General features: G+C 35.0%; 1 protein-coding gene across 4 annotated transcripts in view; it reads left to right on the top strand.

Annotated features, from left to right (window-relative positions):
• The window catches only part of Nipbl (NIPBL cohesin loading factor), a 161,503-nt gene that overhangs the window by 115,301 nt on the left and 26,386 nt on the right, over positions 1-19,816 (top strand). For all 4 annotated transcript variants that reach the window (XM_051182518.1, XM_051182515.1, XM_051182517.1 and 1 more), the window contains 15 exons: positions 900-1,051; positions 1,542-1,622; positions 2,102-2,202; positions 4,000-4,138; positions 5,787-5,869; positions 6,420-6,552; positions 7,158-7,301; positions 9,248-9,337; positions 10,114-10,328; positions 10,414-10,516; positions 11,111-11,209; positions 11,313-11,459; positions 12,321-12,455; positions 15,979-16,077; positions 17,000-17,053. In XM_051182518.1, coding sequence (XP_051038475.1) covers positions 900-1,051; positions 1,542-1,622; positions 2,102-2,202; positions 4,000-4,138; positions 5,787-5,869; positions 6,420-6,552; positions 7,158-7,301; positions 9,248-9,337; positions 10,114-10,328; positions 10,414-10,516; positions 11,111-11,209; positions 11,313-11,459; positions 12,321-12,455; positions 15,979-16,077; positions 17,000-17,053 — 1,775 coding nt within the window. The remainder of the gene's footprint in view (positions 1-899; positions 1,052-1,541; positions 1,623-2,101; positions 2,203-3,999; positions 4,139-5,786; positions 5,870-6,419; positions 6,553-7,157; positions 7,302-9,247; positions 9,338-10,113; positions 10,329-10,413; positions 10,517-11,110; positions 11,210-11,312; positions 11,460-12,320; positions 12,456-15,978; positions 16,078-16,999; positions 17,054-19,816) is intronic.

The raw sequence follows: 19,816 nt of genomic DNA, 5'->3' as shown, positions 1-19,816 counted from the left end.
ATTACTTTAGCATCTATAGGTTTAACACCCATTATTCTGAAAATCCAAGATGCTTTGGAACCTAAAGACTTTTTGAGGGGCTAGAGAAATGTCTCAGCAGTTAAGAGTGCTTTTTATCTAGAGAACCTAAATTTGGCTCCCGGGACCCATACTTGGCAACTCACAACCACCTATTAACTACAGCTCCATGAGATCCAACACCCTCTTCTGACCTCGTTGGGCTCCCACACACAAAGCATATATAAAAATGCACATAAATTAAATGTAAATCTTTTTTAAGGACTAGCATGAAATAGAAAAAGCTTTGTATTTGGGGGTATTTTTAGATTAGGGACATTAAAGTGTTAAAATCTATGCAAATATCCCAAAATCTGAAAAACTTTGAATAAGAAATACTCAACCAGTATTTATAATTGAAGTAATTTTTTTTTAATTTTAGAGAAAATTCCAGATAGTAATAGTTTTTGGTTCCTTTTAATTTAGCTCAAAATAATACCTCAAAATGAGTTGACTTAAGATATATATTCTCTTAGCTTCATAACCTGCATTATGTGATCAGTAGTTAAAGGTGCATACAGTTCATTTGATTATTTATTGCATAATAATCTCAAGTAATTTGAAGGAGAAATATAATCTTACTGTCCTGTTTGAATGAGGGGGAAGAAAGAAAATTCAGTATAGTAGCCACTGTACAGTGTGCTATACATTATGTGTTACAAAAATGTTCCAGTACAGTACCACTTAGGAATAATTTCCTCTGTTAATTAACAGTTGCTGCACTGTATTTTTATGCAGCACCCTGCAATGTTTGTGTTCTCTTAATTTAGAAGATAGTACTAGTAACCTCCATTGAAGAATTTCAAAGATAATATTCTTATCTTGAATCTCTCTTATCTTAGGAGGGTTATTGAGTTCAAAGGCCAAGCGGGCTAAGTGTTCTACTCATAAGCAAAGAGTGATAGTGATGCTTTATAACAAAGTATGTGACATTGTCAGCAGCTTATCAGAACTGCTAGAGATACAGCTTCTTACAGACACGACAATCCTTCAAGTAAGTATTTTTGAAGCATTTTGTGCATTTCTAGGCACAACAAATCTTTTTCAGTCTAGTATAATCCTCACGAGGTAGTGATACCTACACAGTGTTCAACTTACTCAGAGTGTTTTATGTGTAAACTAAAGAAATAGAGATTTAGCAGCTTTAAAAGGAAGTACCTGAGCTAAAGAGGAGGAATTCTATATAAATTCCAAACACTTAATTTCTATTAAAAATGAGTTAATTTTTAAGAAGTTGGGATATTTTCATTCAGGAAAAAAAAAATGCCTTTTGTTCCTTTAATTCCAATGGGTTCCGTGTAAAATGCAGAGACTAGGGAAATGGCAGCTGTGAAGCAAATTATTTGATGGGAGAGACTAAAGAGACCATAGAAAGGAATGCATGCTAATTAGGTCACAGAAAGGAACAGTGCTCTCTGGGTGTAAGGTACAATGTTACTGAAGTCAACTAGAGAAATACTAAGTAATTAATCTTGAATTTTTAGGTTTCATCAATGGGAATAACACCATTTTTTGTGGAAAATGTCAGTGAACTACAATTGTGTGCCATTAAGTTAGTCACTGCAGTAAGTATAATCAAACTGTAATTTCAGTTACCCACAAATAAAATAAGATTTTCATAACTTGGTCCAGATGACCATTTTTTTCTGTTTTCCATTAGATTTATTTCACAATAAGGATTATTTTAGTCCTTTTAGAGTTCATTAACTGAGCATTTAATTTCATTATGTTTTTCTTGAATCTAAAAATCTCACTTTTTAATAGTATGGTAAAAACCAGAATGATTTAAAATCTTAAATCTTATTTCTCTACCCAAAGTATCACATCCCTCTAATAAAACTTTATACTGCCTCATTTTGGTAATTAAAACAAAATTTGAATACATTTCTGTATATCATTACTATTTAACAAGTTGAAAACATTTTCATTCTGAATAGCATGTTTACTCCAGTTTCTCTTCAAGTAATATATTGCCCTCATTTCATGATATTTCTATTTTGTTTTCTGCCATAAGTTTAATTTTAATTTTATAATTATTAAACAGGTGTTCTCAAGATATGAAAAGCATAGGCAGTTAATATTGGAAGAAATTTTTACTTCACTTGCAAGATTACCAACTAGCAAGAGAAGTTTAAGGAATTTCAGGTAACTATAGTACAATTTAACCTTGGAAAACCTTGTTATGTTGTAACTGTCATATAAAAAAGTGCTTCAATCAGAACTACATAGGTAGCTTAGATTATGTGAAATAATACAGTATGTTTGGGGGACTTAAAGAAATTCATTGGTCCTGAAGCACAAAGATCTTTGGCAGTTTGAGCACTATTAACATTTGGACCAGTTAATGCCTTCCTCTCCAGGGCTTTCCTGTGCTTTACATAATGCTTAGTAGCATTCCTATCCTGATAGAAATCTCTACTTTCATTTGCAACAACTAAAACTATTTCTAAGCACTAGAGGTCAAAATAAAAAGCGTAAGGAATGTAGTTCAAAAGACTTGAGACAGTTTTTAAAGTGTTTTATGAACTATGATAACAAAGTTAGACTTAATCTTTTAGTTAGTGTTAAACTATTCTACAGTATTTTAGAAAGCTGAAAGATGGCTGGAGTGATGGCTTAGCAGTTAATAGGATTGGCTACTCTTCCTGAAAAGGATTCCACATTTGATTCCCAGCACCCACATGGCAGCTCACAACCACCTGTAACTCAGGCCTCAGATGTTCCAACATTCTCATCTGACCTCTGCAGGCACCAGCCATGTACATGGTACACAGATATACTTGCACATAAGACACCCACACATAAGAAAGCCTCCCTATATATATTCAGGCAAAGCACCAATACCAGTACACATAAAAAATAAATAATTTTTAAAAAGTAACAGAATAGACAGAAATTAAATACTATTTAATCAGTAAGAACATTTATAAATTAACAGCTGTAATCAACTTTATTGCCTGTTATAGGTAATCATCATCATAGGTTATCATAGGTAATATTTCTGGTGATTAAAAGCATTGAGCTGGTATATGAGTTTATTTTTGGGTTGATTCTATAAAATAATTATTTTTGTCTTTATATTTTGAACTAAGTGTGCAATAAAAACATCTGTTTAACTGAAGAGTGATCAACATACATATGAATTCTTATACTTCTACAGTATCTGTAGAAGCAAACACTTGGAAGTTGATCATATATAATCAATGTCTCAGCTCTCATACTCTATCCACAGAGTTGAGAATTGTTAAGATGCCTCAGTGGATAAAGGCTCTTACAACCAATCATGGCCTGAGTTCAAACCCTGGAACACCACATGTTGAAAGAGGAAAACTGATTCCCTGAAACTAGTCCTCTGAATGCCATATCCATAGTAGCAGGTGCACACATACATGAACACTAAAAATGAATGAATAAATAAATAAAATTTATTTTGTTATAAATTGACTAGAGCGATGTGATAGTACATGCCTATAATCCCAGCACCTGGGAGGCAAAGCTATAAGGGTCACTGCAAATTGAAGGCTAGTATGTTCTATATAGCAAGTTTTAGATCAGCTTGAGACACTTATGTCACACACAGAAACACACACCCATGTAGGTGATTTTAATGCTAGTTAACTACCCTACTCAGCAGGTGTAGACCAGAATACATGGGCATTTGGAAATCCTCAGACTTTTATTATTCTAATTTATTCAGTAATTCCTCATTTTAAATTTTTTGTCTGCAGTGCATAAAAATATTAAAGTTTATTAATTAAATACTGTTGTTCCTCTCATAGGTAGGCATTATTTTGTTTTTTCTAATGATTTAACAATTATACTTCCACCATCATAGAACACTAACGGGTGGTAAAGAAAACATATTGAAACTTTTAGATGGTAATGAAGCATAATGTGACTATTTCCATCTCTGTGATATAAATTGTTCCTTCTTCATTACAGGTTAAATAGTAGTGATGTGGATGGAGAGCCAATGTATATCCAGATGGTTACAGCACTAGTTTTACAACTTATTCAGTGTGTGGTTCACTTACCCTCATCAGAGAAGGACCCTAATTCAGAAGAAGACTCAAACAAAAAGGTAAGGTTTTATAACTTTGTACTTTAATTATTGGAAACACCTGTATTTTCTGTAATTCTTCTAAAATGGAAATTCTTATCTAGAGGTTCATAATTGGGGATTGGGTTTCTTGTAGAACCTTACACAGAACTCAGGAAATTTCTGACTCTTACCTGGGCACCATGAATCACATAAATCGACAACCCAACAGGCTTGTTATACCAACTTGTAAAACTCAATCAAGACATGAATGTCAGAGGGAGCATTAGAGTTAGGTGTATATGTATGTATACATAAAATTAGTATGGAATTCACATGGAAAATGACTTTATATTCTCTGATGAGTAAAACTAAGGTTTGCTTGGTTTTACACAGTTTATTGGTACTTATTTTTAGATTTTACTGCAGGTTGTGTTTGTTTGTCTTTTTTTTTGAGGTACGTTTCACAGTGAAGCTCTGGCTGTCCTGGGGCTGACTTCAAACTCAGAGATCTTTACCTCCCACATACTAAGATTAAAGCTGTGCATCACAATGTCCATTTCTAGACTATATAGTATCACTTCTAATAAAATTTCCAAGAATCAAGAACAGTTTGTCTATAGTATAGACAGAGAGAGTGAGTGAATGTGTGGATATGTGTGTGTCTGTGTGTCAGTGTGTGTTTTCCATACAAAATTAAATTAAATGTAGTCCAAAATACTGAGGTCCTCTGTTTCCTCCTCTAGATTAGTCTAGCCTTCCTTTTCTGATCATTGATGACCATTAAAGTATGTTTATTTTTTTCTACTTTATGTATGGATTTGAATATGGTCATTTTGTTTTATAATTTACACATAAATTATAGTGATATGTTTATGGCCAATTTTTTTATTCAACATTTTTTTGTCAAATTCTTTTTGCCTTGAGATATACAATTGGCATACAACAATCCCATTATAGACTTTAGAGTCTCTTTATGAAGTACTTAGAAGCAAAATTGTTACAGGACACATGTATTTACTAGAGGCTGTCCATATGTTCACTTAAGTGATAGTTCCATTTAAATTCCTGCATTCTGATTTTACTGATTCTAGTTACTGTAAAATACTACCATGTTCATTTTGTATTTTTCTGGTTAATATTACTGATTTAATCCCTTTTTCTATATTTATCACTGAGTTTGTTTAGGTATGGACTGATGTTTTTATGTCCTTTTTTATCTTAATCTTTAAATTTCTACTGAAAGTTTCAAATTTTTGTTTATATTGTAGTGGTTTCATAAACTTTGAAGTTAGAATGTTCTTTGGTTGGATTATTTATGTTAGCTGGGTGTACTGGCAAATATTCTAACACTGAACTATATACCTCCAATTCTGAAAAATTGTTTTTATACTTTGATTTCATTTCTTCTTGTTCTGGTATGGATCATGATAAACAACTACTTATTACTTATTAATTACATTTCTGATCACTTTAATAAACTTGAATGAACTCTACAATTGTTTCTAAGTCTTTATAATGTTTTAAAATGTATTTAGTATGCCAACTGACCTATCTCATTTTGTAAAAAAGAGTAGCTTAAATACTAAATTTGTCATCTCTCTTCAGTATTAGCACAACAATAGCAGCTGGCCTCACTTATTCATTGTTCTATCTTTACAAAGTATTTTTTTTTTTTTTTTTACTCTAGGTTGACCAGGATGTTGTCATTACTAACTCTTATGAAACAGCTATGAGAACAGCCCAAAACTTTCTTTCCATCTTTCTTAAAAAGTGAGTAAGATCAACTGTGTGATTTTTATTTTCATAGTGTAGAGTGGTCTATATAGAAAGAAGATAGAAGTTTTCTATCAAAACCAGAACCTCCCATATGCTTGATCTTTACAATGAGGAAGAGATTTAAAAATCTAAAAATTTGTGAATTTGCTTCTGATAGACCCCCCAAAATGTTATACTGGATTGTTGTATTTCTAGAATTTTTTTTACAAATTTTTGAGGTATTCTGCTTATAAAGCAGAGTTTATGGAAAGAAGGCATTCAAGCTTCACGATAATTAATAACTCTAGAAGAAATTCATTTCTTAAGAGTTGTTGAAACTTTCAGAGAAAATGATAATATAGGTTAATGTACTTTATAATTGATGAAAATGCAATTTAAGAAATATATTTCTAGACCTCATTTCATTTAATGTACTCTTATATACCTTGTTACTAAATACAGGAGTGGAGGGATCTGTACTTAAAAAAATTGCAAATATTATGTAAATTAACATGTTTTTGGGTTTTTTTATGGTTTTTTGCTTTTGTTTTGTTTTTTTGACTAGATGTGGTAGTAAACAAGGTGAAGAAGATTACAGACCACTTTTTGAAAATTTTGTTCAAGACCTTCTTTCAACAGTCAATAAGCCCGAGTGGCCAGCTGCTGAACTACTCCTTAGTTTGTTAGGGAGACTGTTGGTAAGAGTATAGCATTTAAAGATTATTAATTACTAGAAGACAACATAATGAGGATGTACTCTGATTCACAGATGATGAATTCTTTAAAAATGTGTAAGGAAACATGAACATTGCATCTATTTTTGCATGTGTATAACTGTACTTTATATCGTCAATACCTGTAGAAAATCGTAAATTTTATTCTTTCATTTCATTACATATAATGGAAATGCTTTCTGAGATGGCTTGGGGTGGGGCTTGGATTTGTTACATTGTTGGTTTAAAACATCTCAACAATGAGTCCTGGGTTATTGCAGTTATCCATTTGAAAGCATGAAACTGACTAATGTGAACATTTTTTCATGTTTTTTAAGATAATTTCTAAAGTCATATGGTACTTTTTAAGTCCTCATAGTACAGTATAAAAATGGAATGAAATAACAGTGATTGCTCTTTTCATTTTAAAGTATATTTGGAGTTGTACAATATAAGTTGTTACAAATCTTTTGAAACCTTTTTATGAACTGAAAAAAGTAATACTGCTATTCTTAAACTATAATGATTTGTAGACAATAGTATTTTATTCTTAAATTCTTACTTAGTAATATCCCATCTTTGATATTTAGGTGCATCAGTTTAGTAATAAGTCAACGGAAATGGCTTTAAGAGTGGCATCTCTTGATTACCTTGGAACTGTTGCTGCGCGACTAAGAAAAGATGCTGTTACCAGCAAGATGGATCAAGGGTCTATAGAACGAATTTTAAAACAGGTATCGAAATAAAGGATTTTAATTAATATATAAATAGTTGCTTACTTGGTTGCTTTTGGGGAAAGAAACCAGGTCTTATGTTGACTAGGTTGGTTTCAAACTTGCTGTGTAGTCCTATAGTTGAGAGTGACCTTGAGCTTGTGACCTTTCCAAGTGTTGGAAATTCTAGGCATGTGTCGCTCAGTCCACTGTATGGAGTGCTAGGGATTGAACCCAAGACTTTGTGCATTGTAGGCAAACATTCTATCACCTGAACTATATCATCCAGCCCTACATGTTCTTACCTCATATCATGAGTAGATTTTGTAGATTCAAGGAAAATTAGTTTTGTTAGTTGGTCTAGAGGGCAATGACCTCTCACTGTAGTCCAGACTAGCTTTGAATTCATAATGTCCTCAGAAACTCGTCCCAAATATAAAATTTTAGGTCCTTCTCTGAATCAGCTAAATCCAGAGCCCTAGGAATAGTCAGTGGTTTAATAAGCCCAAGTGGTTTAACAAGAATATAATTAGTGCTAAATTTTGAGTGCTGTTTTGTGATATGTATTTGTACAAATAATTGGCACATAAGTAATTGTAATATAGTATCTAAAGCAAAAACTTACAATTACTATATTACTAGTGAATATAATACTTAGAGTATAATCTTATGCCATTTTTTTTGAAGATTTGATTTATTTCATTTGTGTGTGTGTATGTTTACATGTGTATGTAGGTATTCATGGAAACCAGAGGGTCCATTGGGTCCCTTGGAGGTGGACTTACAAACATTTGTAAGCCACTGAGTATGGGTGGGTGCTGGGATCCAAACTCCAGTGAGCCCTTTTAACTACTGAGCCATCTCTCCAATGATCAGATTGTCCTTATATTTGACTATTGACATAATCTTTTGAACTATCTTTGTGTCTTTTTTGACATGTTCGCTATATTCTTTTTTGGGACAAGGGAGTATGTATATGGTTATGTTGTGTTTATGGTGTATGTACTTGCTAGTGTGTGTGCACCTACATATAGATGCCAGAGTTCAGTTAGGTATCTTTTTTTTTTTTTTTTTTTTTTTAATCACTCTCGACCTTAGTGTCATTTATTAGTTAAAAGACTAGGATTCTTTGAAGAAATAAATGATTCCACAGATGAGACACTGAAGGTAAAAGATGTCTGTAAAGTACCCATTATATCATGAAACAAAGTCTTCAAAGAATAATGGGAACAGTACTGGGGAGATAGCTCCATGATATAGCTTAGGGACTGGATTCAGGTCCTCAGAAGCCATGATAAGCAAACTCAGTTAAATTCCTAAAACCTACAAATTCACACCTTTTCTACACGTAAAGTATTTTCTCCACAGTAACTATAAAACTAGCTGAAATGTTTAATGCATTTTATTATATCTGTTAACATTTTTTATTTACTAGAGTAAAGCTACAGCATACATTCATAAATATAAAATACACAATGAGTTCATGACAATGCTGGAATATGTGAGTCCTGTCTCCAAAAGAAAAAAAATTTAAATTAATGATCGTCTCCCTTTTTTTCAAATGTAAATTCAGTACAGGGTTGGATAGGGGATATCTTTGTGATAATATTTACGTCAACCATTTCTGAGCTGTTTAAGATGGCAAACAGTTCATAAAGCCAAACTTTAGTTATCAGTATGTTTTGAGAAACCATAGTTTTTTGTTTCTGTATAATGACTATACTTGTTTTCCTTCTTACTGGTTCCTCCCACCATGTTAGGTTTCCATTTACATCTACACAGTTTATTAAAACACACCAGTAGTCTAGTGGTTATCTATCTGTGATCCCATCATTTGGGAGGCTAGGGCAGAGCTTCACAGATTTGAAGTCAGCCATAGTGTAACATGGTTTGAGAAGTGGATGGGAGGACCAGTAACAGACAAATAAGCCACTGATAAGTTTGTGGTTGTTTATATTTTGGTGTAGGTTTCTGGAGGAGAAGATGAAATCCAACAATTGCAAAAGGCATTGCTTGATTATTTGGATGAGAACACTGAGACTGACCCTTCACTGGTGGTGAGATTCATTTTGCCTTTTAAATTTAAATTGTCTTCTAAAAGTAAGTGTGGGAGTTATAGGGAAAGAAAATAAGGGAAATATTTGGAAGTCTTTTTATTAGATTATCTTAAGTTAATCCTAAAAATGAGTATAAACCACCTGATACTGAAGATGATCTGTTAGCATACAAATAAGCTATCAAATTCATATGTATGTATACATACAGTTCTTTTAAAATGTTGTGTATTAAGTAACAAGTCCAGAATATAACAGGCTATGTATACAATTTGTACACTTTTAGGCCTTGCATAAGTTCATAAATGATACTGTGCACATATTGGTGTGTTTTCAATTTATTTTTAACTGGTAAAATGAGAGTTATAATAACCTCTCTATGATTTTAGCTACCTAGTACAGATTTCTACTCTCTAGTCATAGAACAGATACACAGAAGTGCTTCCATGCTGATTGTTTCAATGTATTTAACTTAAGTATTTCTTACACAGATAAGAATTGAAAACAGATGGAAGTCTTTTACCTTAACCCCTTTAATTCTAAACTTTTCTAAGTGGTATTACCATTAAATCTTACTGAGCTATATGAAATGTTCTACTTTAAGTAGTTGATAGTAGTGCTGTGTGTTAAATACAGTCATTTTTATTAAATTAGTTTTTAACATTAACAGTTATATTTATAGCTAAATGTAAAAAAGAAATTCTGTAATCCAGGATATTTCAGAAATGTATCTGTCTTTATTAATTGCATCAGCTCAAATCTGTCTAATGTTTTTCCAGTTTTCTCGTAAATTCTATATAGCCCAGTGGTTCCGTGACACAACTCTGGAAACAGAAAAAGCAATGAAATCACAGAAGGATGAAGAATCATCTGATGGAGCACATCATGCAAAAGAAATCGAGACAACTGGTCAAATAATGCATCGAGCTGAAAACCGGAAGAAGTTCCTTAGAAGCATTCTCAAAGCCACACCATCTCAGTTCAGCACACTAAAGTAAGATGCAGAGAGGTATGCTAGATACGTGTCTCATAGATCCAGTCACAAAGACCATACTAAACCTCAATGTTCTCTGTTGTAGGATGAACTCAGACACTGTGGACTATGATGATGCATGTTTGATTGTTCGATACTTGGCCTCTATGAGGCCGTTTGCCCAGAGCTTTGATATTTATTTGACACAGGTAAATTATTTTTGTTCTGATTTTTTTTGTTTGTTTGTTTGTTTTTTGTTTACTTTTGGAGATAGATAGTGGACAGTGTTGTTGGGGTTAGTTTTAAAGTATTATGAAAGCTGCATTTGTCTCTGTTCCATGTTGTTCTCATGTCTTTAGCTGTGATTACCCTCTACATACTGGTTCTTGTACAAACAAATGGATGTGTTTGTATGACATAAAAATAAATTGTTTAGTTATCAAGTCATGGCAAATAATACTGTCTTTGACAAAAGTCACATATAAGGTTTTAGTGGATGTATATATACATATATATGTATCACACACACACACACACACACACACACACACACACGGCAATATGTTTGAGAATTCTGAGGTAGAGAAAAGACCTAAAGTACAGAATGTTTTTCCATGTTTTCCATGTGTACTGGTCCCTGTTAAGATTTTTGAACCAGTAAGATGAAATAGTTTTACTCACACATTAAAAAGGGGGGGCACTAAGTAATAGATTGTGTTCTCTTATATATGTATGTTCATGGTATATTTCATTAAATGCTATGTACTTTAAGTTTTTTGAGAATGTTAATGTTTGCCTGGTAGATACTACGAGTTCTTGGTGAAAATGCAATTGCTGTTCGAACAAAAGCCATGAAGTGTTTATCTGAGGTTGTTGCTGTAGACCCCAGTATTCTAGCAAGGGTAAGAGAAAAAATAATATAAATAATACTTCTTCCCTTTATTTTTCCCAAATTTAAAGATTATCTCTACTGCTACAAATGACATTTCTCTCACTCTTCCTTAGCTTGACATGCAGCGAGGAGTTCATGGACGATTAATGGATAACTCCACTAGTGTTCGAGAGGCAGCTGTGGAATTACTAGGTCGATTTGTCCTTTGCCGACCTCAGCTTGCTGAACAGTATTATGATATGCTGATTGAAAGAATATTGGTATTTGCTTCAGTTTTATAGTAATTCATGAATATAATTTGCCTTAAACATCCCACCTTGTTTTAAATAAATCTAAAATATATAAGTGCCAGTTACAATTTTATATTGACTAATCTGTGAACTATAGCACCATTCTAAAGAAGGTAATGCTTTCAAGAGGCAAGCTTTATAACTCAATGTTACAAAGCCAATTGTTGATGAAAATAAGCATTTTTCAATTATTGTTATACCAGTTTTTAATGAATGATTGATAGTAATTATCTATGATAGTTAACTGCTTTTGGAGAGTACTCTAGAATAATTATATTGTCATTGCAGAGTGAGTGTGTATGTGTGTGTGTGTGTTTGTCTGCCTGAGAATTATTTCCATGGCAGACATACCACCCACTATAAGCATATTGATTTCTTACAGAACTACACATTGATGCATTAGCACACAACAATTTTGTATTGCTTCAATGAAAAGTATTTATTACCACTAATACTAAGATTAGTTAGTACTTCAAATTTTACTTCATTTACCTTAGATATTTTGTTGTCTACATCATAGATAGCACTTTGTATGTTGTTGAAGTACCAAACACTATTCTAAAAGTTTATCATCTTATTCTGGTGAATTTATCCTCTGGGCTTGAGCTCATTACTAAGTGTACATACTTCCATGTCATGTCATGTTTTGAAAGTTAAGACAGTAAACTAAATGTCATGTATATAACATATGAAGAGTAAATATATGCAATATAATTTTCATTTAACAAAAAAAGATTATAATGCTTACAAAAAAATCTTACTTTGTCAAGTTTCATACACCTAAAATGTCTGACTTTTCCTAACATTTGAAAAATACATTTTTATTCTTAGGATACTGGTATCAGTGTCAGGAAAAGGGTAATAAAGATTTTAAGAGACATCTGTATCGAACAACCAACATTTCCAAAAATTACAGAAATGTGTGTAAAAATGATTCGTAGAGTCAATGATGAAGAGGGCATTAAGGTAAGATGAAAATTTGATCATGTGAAATTTCTTTTTCATTAGTGTTTAAAATAATTTAAGTACTTACTGAATCTAATTTTTTGTTTTATTTCTAATGTTTATATTAATAAAAGATTATCTTTCCCAACCATTACAAGATTTGTGTATTTAAGTATAGAAACTATCCTATCCAAAGAGATTACCAGATTAAAATCTTGATTTTTTTTTTAATAGTATGTTGATTTTTTTCAGTTACAGACTTGCCTACAACCTATAGGTGTTGTCATAATTGAGGTTCCCTCTTCTCAGATGTCTGTAGCTGGTGTCTAGTTGACATAAAACTATAATTGATCCGGTCTCAGCTTGACATGCAAACAAATCACCTTTCCTTTCTTGTTCATCCTCAAGATCACACATTCAAATAAACATCACAATATGAAATATTTTACATACTTAAAGGTCCCCACGGCCTTGCCCGGTGGTGGTAGTGGTGCCTGTGGCAGTGGTGCACACCTTTAATCCCAGCACTTGGGAGGCACAGCCAGGTGGATCTCTGAGTTCAAGGCCAGCCAGGTCTACAGAGCAAGCTCCAGGACAGGCTCCAAAGCTACAGAGAAATCCTGTCTCGAAAAGCAAAAAAAAAAAAAAAAAAAAAGTCTACACAGTCTTACAAATTCAAACACTTTAAAAATTCAGTCTCTTTGACTTAGTAGACTTTCTAGGGGAGGCTTTACCCTCTCCAAGGAGCAGATGGTGGAGGGGGGAGGGGAATTAGTGGAGGTATCAAATCAGGAGGAGAGGAGGAAGGATTGGAATGTAAAAAATTTATTTAAAAAAGTTTTAAAAAATTCAGTCTCAAAAAAAAAATACAGTCTCTTAAAATAGTCTCTCAACCATGGGCTTCTATAAAATCAAAATGAAGTTGAATACCTTCATATTTCAAGAGAGAAAACCAAGGCACAGCACCAATCAGATAAATTCGGAACCAGACTCCCACAGTGTTAATCATTTAATGTCCAGTGTCTGGGCTCCTTCAAAGGACCTGAGTCACTTCTCAGATTCCCCACTGCCACACACACAACTTGTCTTCTAGACTCAGGCTGGGTCCACTCCGGGGCTGCTACTGTTCTTGGCAGTCATCCCATGGTACTGGCATCTACAAAATGATGAGTCTTTTACTGCATCTGGGCTACACTTTCACTGATGGCTCTAATGGGCCTGCTTTATGATACCAAGCCTCAACTTTTCTCCAAGACTCGTGTGTCTTAGGGTTAGGGCTTCCACTGCTACTCTGGCTGTACCTTCACAAGTGGCCTCACAGTACTGAGCCTCAGCTTCTCTCCCTGACCCCTTCATGCCTTCAAAACCAGTATCACCTGGGAATCTTAGACATGACCAAGTTGAGCTACAACACAAGGTACAACCTTGCCTACTGGTGAACACAGCTTGTGTGTGCTGACAGAGGAAAAACTTTCCACAAGATTTCGCCCTGGCTAAAACTGTCCCAGTGAAGCAAGGCTTTTTCTTCAGTAGTTCTGGTATCTTGTTAATAACAACTGATTCTTTAGCCCCAGCTAACCAGAATCACGAATTCTTAACTCAAAATAGCAAGCAGCTCTGATAGAATCATTAAGGGTCTCACAACCTTCCTTCTGAAACTTCTGCATCGCTCTCCATGTTCTTCCATGCTCCCAAAGAATAGCTCACCAAGCTTTGAACACTCAAAGGTTTTCTTTCCCAAAGTTCTAAAGTCTTTTCACATTCCTCCCAAAACTAACATGGTCAGTCTGCGACAGCAATGGCCCACTATCCTGTTAGTCAACTTCTGTCCTAGTTAGAGTTACTATTGCTATGATGAAACGCCATGAACAAAAGCAGTTCATTGTAAGAGGTCAGGACAGGAATTCAAAACAGAGCTGGAACCTAGAGGCAGAAGCTAATGCTGAATCCATGGAGGGCTGCTTGCTCCCTCTGGCTTACCCAGCCTTCTTTCTTACAGAACCCAAGACCACTGGCCTTAGAGATGGCCACACCCACAATGGGCTGGTCTCTTCTCCACTCAGTAATTAAGAAAAGGCTGTACAGCAGAATCTTACAGAGACATTTTCTTAATTGAGGTTCCATCCTCTCAGATGACTTTAGCTTGTGTCAAGTCTCCCTTTAAAGCATAGCAAGTGGGTAAGAGTACTTGTTCTACAAGCATGAGGACCTGAGTTCAAATTCCCAACACCCACATTAAAAGCTGGGCATGGCCACATGAACTTGTAACCCTAGCTTTGGGCAGGTGGAGATAGCAAACAAGAAAGTCTCAAGAAAAATGATAGGGGTACATGTCCTAACTGTGGTCTCTTGTGTGCTCTCATGAGTATACACACCCACATACATACATGCAAACAAGACACACAGGCACAAAACAATAAAAGTGATTTTAGTCTAATCAAAACCATTTTGGGTCAAAGAGGTGGCTTGTCAGTTTCTTGCTGCTCTTACAGAGGACCCAGGTTCAATTTCCAGCACCTGCTCCATTCCAAAGGATCCAACACATCTCTGGCTCCTGCAGGCACTCGCACGCACACAGGTGATGCACATGCATGCAGGCACACACACATAAGCACATTGTTACAGACTTTTGAAGGTGTCTTATCCAGAAGCCGTAAGTTAAACATGGTATTGCCCATCATCACCTGTTTGAAAAAGTTCATAATTTGAGAAATCAGTTGGTGTTTTTTGTTTGTTTGGTTGGTTGGTTTTGGTTTTTTATGGTAGTGGTTTTGTGTGTTTGGTTTTTTCAAATCAGGGTTTCTCTATAACTTTGGAGCCTGTCTTGGCACCTGCTCTGTAGACCAGGCTGGCCTCAAACAGCTGGCCTCAAACTCACAGAGATCCACCTTTCTGTGCCTCCCAAGAGCTAGGATTAAACAAATACACCACCACTGCCCAGCTACAATTGATCATTTTAATCATGAAGAAATTTATAATAAACTCCTGAAAATTTCTTTTTTAGCTAACTGTAGCTTTGTGTTGGGCCTTAATGAGAATTTACAATTAAAAGTTTGCTGTTTTTGGCTAACCTGAGCAAGTGGGAGCTCATGGACCCCAGTCTGATATCTGGGGAACCAGTATAAGCCTGAACAAGGCCCCTTGAACTGTGGGTGTCAGTTGGGCCTGGCCAGTCTATGATGCTGCTGGCAGTGGAACCAGTATTTATCCCTAGTGCACAAATGAGCTTTGGGTGCCCATTCCCTATGAAGAGATACTCTCTCAGCCTAGATACATGGGGGGGGGGGGGGCGGGCCTACGTCCTGCCTCAAATGATGTGACAGACTTTGATGATCCCCGTGGGAGGTCTCGCCCTCACTGACTGAGGAGTGGATAGGAGGTGGGATGGGGGGGGGTTGGTGTAGGGAATGGAAGGACAGAAAGGAGAGGGAAAGGGAACTGGGATTGGTATGTAAAGTAAGATTTTTTTTTAAATTTAAATATAAATTAATTTTAAAAAGTTTGCTGTTTTTGTTGTTAGTAATTGATTTTCTTTTTCTTCTAGAAATTAGTAAATGAAACATTCCAAAAACTCTGGTTTACTCCAACGCCACATAATGACAAAGAAGCAATGACAAGGAAAATCTTAAACATCACTGATGTGGTAAGAACACTGTGAATGCAAAGGTAGTTAATTCCACGGCATCTTAGAGGGAAGGGGCAATGGTGAAATATGCAGCTGTGCCTGGCATTAGTGCTGCTTCCTTTGTATCCCTGGAGCTTCTCCTGGGCTTGAAGTAAAAGGACATGGATGTTTATACATGGCTCCGTTTCTTGATACTCACATGTATAAACATTGATGTTGAAGTTTTCTCTTCTTCCATAATTGAAAAAGGAAGAGAGAAAGAGGAGGACAGCTGTGTACTCTGGGCTAGCAACCTGCAGATAGCATTTAGAGTAGTTTAGGTTTTATTACATAAATGAACTATAATTTACTGGTGTATATTGAATATTACCAGTTTTATATACTCAGTGACAAAGTTATCTCTATTTTCACTGTTAGCAATAAATCTATTTTCAAGAGGGTTAAGGAACAAAATTTTATTTTTGTTGTTTGAAACTTAACAGATTTTTCTGATAAAGCATGGCATAAGCTTTTACGATTTGATACCATATTAGTCTTTGATATTAAACTAATTTTTTAGTGTTTTCCATATTACCAAGTGTTTCAGTTTCTGAAAAAAATGTTTGCTTTAAATATAACATTTCAAAATTTTAAAGTAGACATATACTTCATATTACAGCATAACTAAAAATGTCTGTTTTAAAATAAATGTCTTGTTTTTTTTTTTTTTTTTTTTTTTTTTTTGAGAAATACAATTTCAACATTTTCCCTTCCCTTTGCTACCTCCAACCCCTCCCATATAACCCTCCTTGCTCTCTTTCAAATTCATGGCTTCTTTTCATTGCTGTTATATGTATATAAGTATATGCATATCTATCCCTAAACATAACCTTAACGGTCTTTATAATGTTATTATAATTGCCTTATTTTAATAGTTTCATGGCCTTTCTTTTCACCTTAGGTTGCAGCATGTAGAGATACTGGATATGACTGGTTTGAGCAACTACTTCAAAATGTGAGTGTAATTTTGATGACATGAAATTTAATAAAAGGTCTTTGTCATTTTAAAAATAAAACTTTTAAGGGTTGGAAAAATGCCTTAGTGGTTAAGAGCATTGCCTGCTCTTCCAGAGGACCTAAGTTCAGTTCCCAACACCCACATGGTCATTCACAGCTATCTGTAATGGGATCTGATACCTTTTTCTGGCCTACAGGTCTGGCCATGCAGATAGAGCAACATATACATAAAATAAATAAATCTTAAAAAAATAAAAATAAACTGTTCAGTTCTTTCTTAAATATCTGTGTAGAAGAAACTTACTTCAGTATGTTAAGCCTTATGTTTTAATTTTCTTATTGAATCAGTAATCCAGTTAACTGCTAAAATGTTTTCTGAATTACTAATTGAAGTTCTAGCTTCACTTTCTGATAATTTTTTTTCTTATCTCTTTAATGTAGAACTGTGGTTCTCAACCTCCTAATGCTGTGACCCTTTAATACAGTTCCTTATAGTGTGGTGATCCCCAACCATAAAATTATTTTGTTGCTACTTTATGACTTTAATTTTGCTGCTGTTAGATTCATAATGTATAAATATCTGATATGTGTGATATCTGATGTGCAACCCCAGTGAAAGGATCATTTGACCCCAAAGTGGGCCCACAGGTTAAGAACCAATGATTTAGAGACTACTCATCAAATCTTAATATAAAAATAACATTAAATATATAATTATTTGGCATATTACAAAATATATAGAATTCCTTTTAGTAGTATAAAATCAAACCACAATTTGAACTTTCAGAAATTTTCAAATAAGAGCATTCATCTCCCAACTGTAAATGTTACTGGCATGTTTTGGTCCTTGTGAGTAGGAGCTAGGCAGCATGGGTGGAGCTAGAAGAGAATGTTAGGCATTCTGTCATTCCTACCAGTCTCTGTCTTATTCTCTTGAGACTTTCTCACTGAATCTAAAGTTCACTGATTTGGCTAGGCTAGCTGACCAGCTTGTTCCCAGTGTTCACCTGTTTGTGCCCCCAGTGCCAGGGTTATGTACAGCAGCTGTGCCCAAGTTTTATGAGGGTGCTAAAGATTTGAACTCTGGTCCCGGAGTGGTCTTACCCACTGAGTTGTTTTTGGAGACCGTATCTCACTTTTTTTCCTCAGGATTGCTCTAAAAACTCTAGACTCTGATCCTTGCACTTCTGCCTACCCATCAAATCTTCTTTCATCTGTCTTCCTCCTGTCCCTTTTTCTTTAATGGCAGCATGTGCATACATGTGTATGTGTCACATGCATGCATGTGTGCACATACAGGCTGTACAAGAGCATTGTTTCCCCTGAGGGCAGTGTTGCACGTGGTTGTGATTTGGAAGAGCAGTAAGTGCTTAACCTCTGAGCTTTCCCTCAAGCCCCAGACACACACACAAAAAAATTGGTTAAATTACACATGACAGAGAGATAACCTCTCTGCAGCTATGTATGCATACGTTTTTATAGGAAACAGGAAGAGCATAAGGAGTGGCTAATGGGGTTCTTAGGAATTCTAAAGTCACCTACCATTTCCATACTTCCAGACATACATGCTTATGTTCCATGTAACAATGTTCAGAAAGACATCATTTCATTGAAGTTTTTCTTATGATTCAGTAATTTTCTACATGAGATATAATTTGCTAGGGAAACTTAAAGTACTATATTAAAAAGCCTCAAATTCACACATGCACCAATTTATGCAGAATAAAAGACTTACACAGAAGAGTATTTTCTCGTGTGTGTGTGTTTGTATAAACGGGCACAAGTTAACATTTCTACCCTTCAGTCCGTTAGTTTGTATTTGTCATCTCATTCCTCAAATTTTGCCAGTTGAACAGTGTAAAATGTGGTCCTCATCTGTTGTCATATGTTCAGCTTTACTTAGAAGTAACAATTCTCGGATTGAACTGTTGGGAATAGTTATTGCTTATGCATATTGCATCCAGTTTCCTAGTTTGTGATGTGTTCTCCATGCTTTGAACAGTCTATTCATGTTTCCCTTTGTATTGATAAGAGTTGAAGCTCAAGCTTTCTGGGTGCAAAGCACGCACTCCACTTATTGAGTTGAGTTACCCCTAGCCCTTTTCCACCATGTTTTGTTGGTGTTTTGTTTTATATAAGACAGGGGTCTCATTGTGTAGGCCTTCTGACCTGGAACTCTATATATAGACCAGGCTGGCCTTGAACTCATAGAGATCCGTCTGCTGCTGCCTCTGGTGTGTGGAATTAAAGGCATGTGCTACCCCATGTGACATGATTCAGTACTCTTGAGGCTAAGACTGAAGGATCTTGAATTCAGGTACAACAGGCTATCCAGAAAGACTGTTCTATAAAATATCAAACACAAAAAGAAGAGTTGTATTTATTTGTTTGCTTGGCTTTTTCAAAACTGGGTTTCTCTGTGTAACCCTGGTTGTGCTGAAACTCATTCTGTAGAGCAGGCTGGCTTCAAACTCTAGAGATCCACCTGCCTCTGCTTCCTGAATGCTGAGATTAAAAGGGATGGAGACTGTTAAAGGCACTTGCTTGTTGCTCTTGCAGAAGACTTGAGTTGGTTTCCCAGCAACCACATGACAACAGCTCACAACCATCTATAATTCCAACCTCCCGAGGTCACAAAACATTCAGGTCGTACATATACATACATGCAGGCAAAACACTCATACACATAAAATAATAAAATAAATAGATCTAAATAAAATAATTTGTCTGGGGGAATAGGAGAGGAAATTCCTTGTCTGCG

The sequence above is a fragment of the Phodopus roborovskii genome, unplaced genomic scaffold (assembly GCF_943737965.1).
Source record: "Phodopus roborovskii unplaced genomic scaffold, PHOROB, whole genome shotgun sequence".
Lineage (NCBI taxonomy): Eukaryota > Metazoa > Chordata > Mammalia > Rodentia > Cricetidae > Phodopus > Phodopus roborovskii.
Note: the sequence above shows the minus strand (reverse complement) of the source record. Positions and strands in the feature narration are given on the sequence as shown.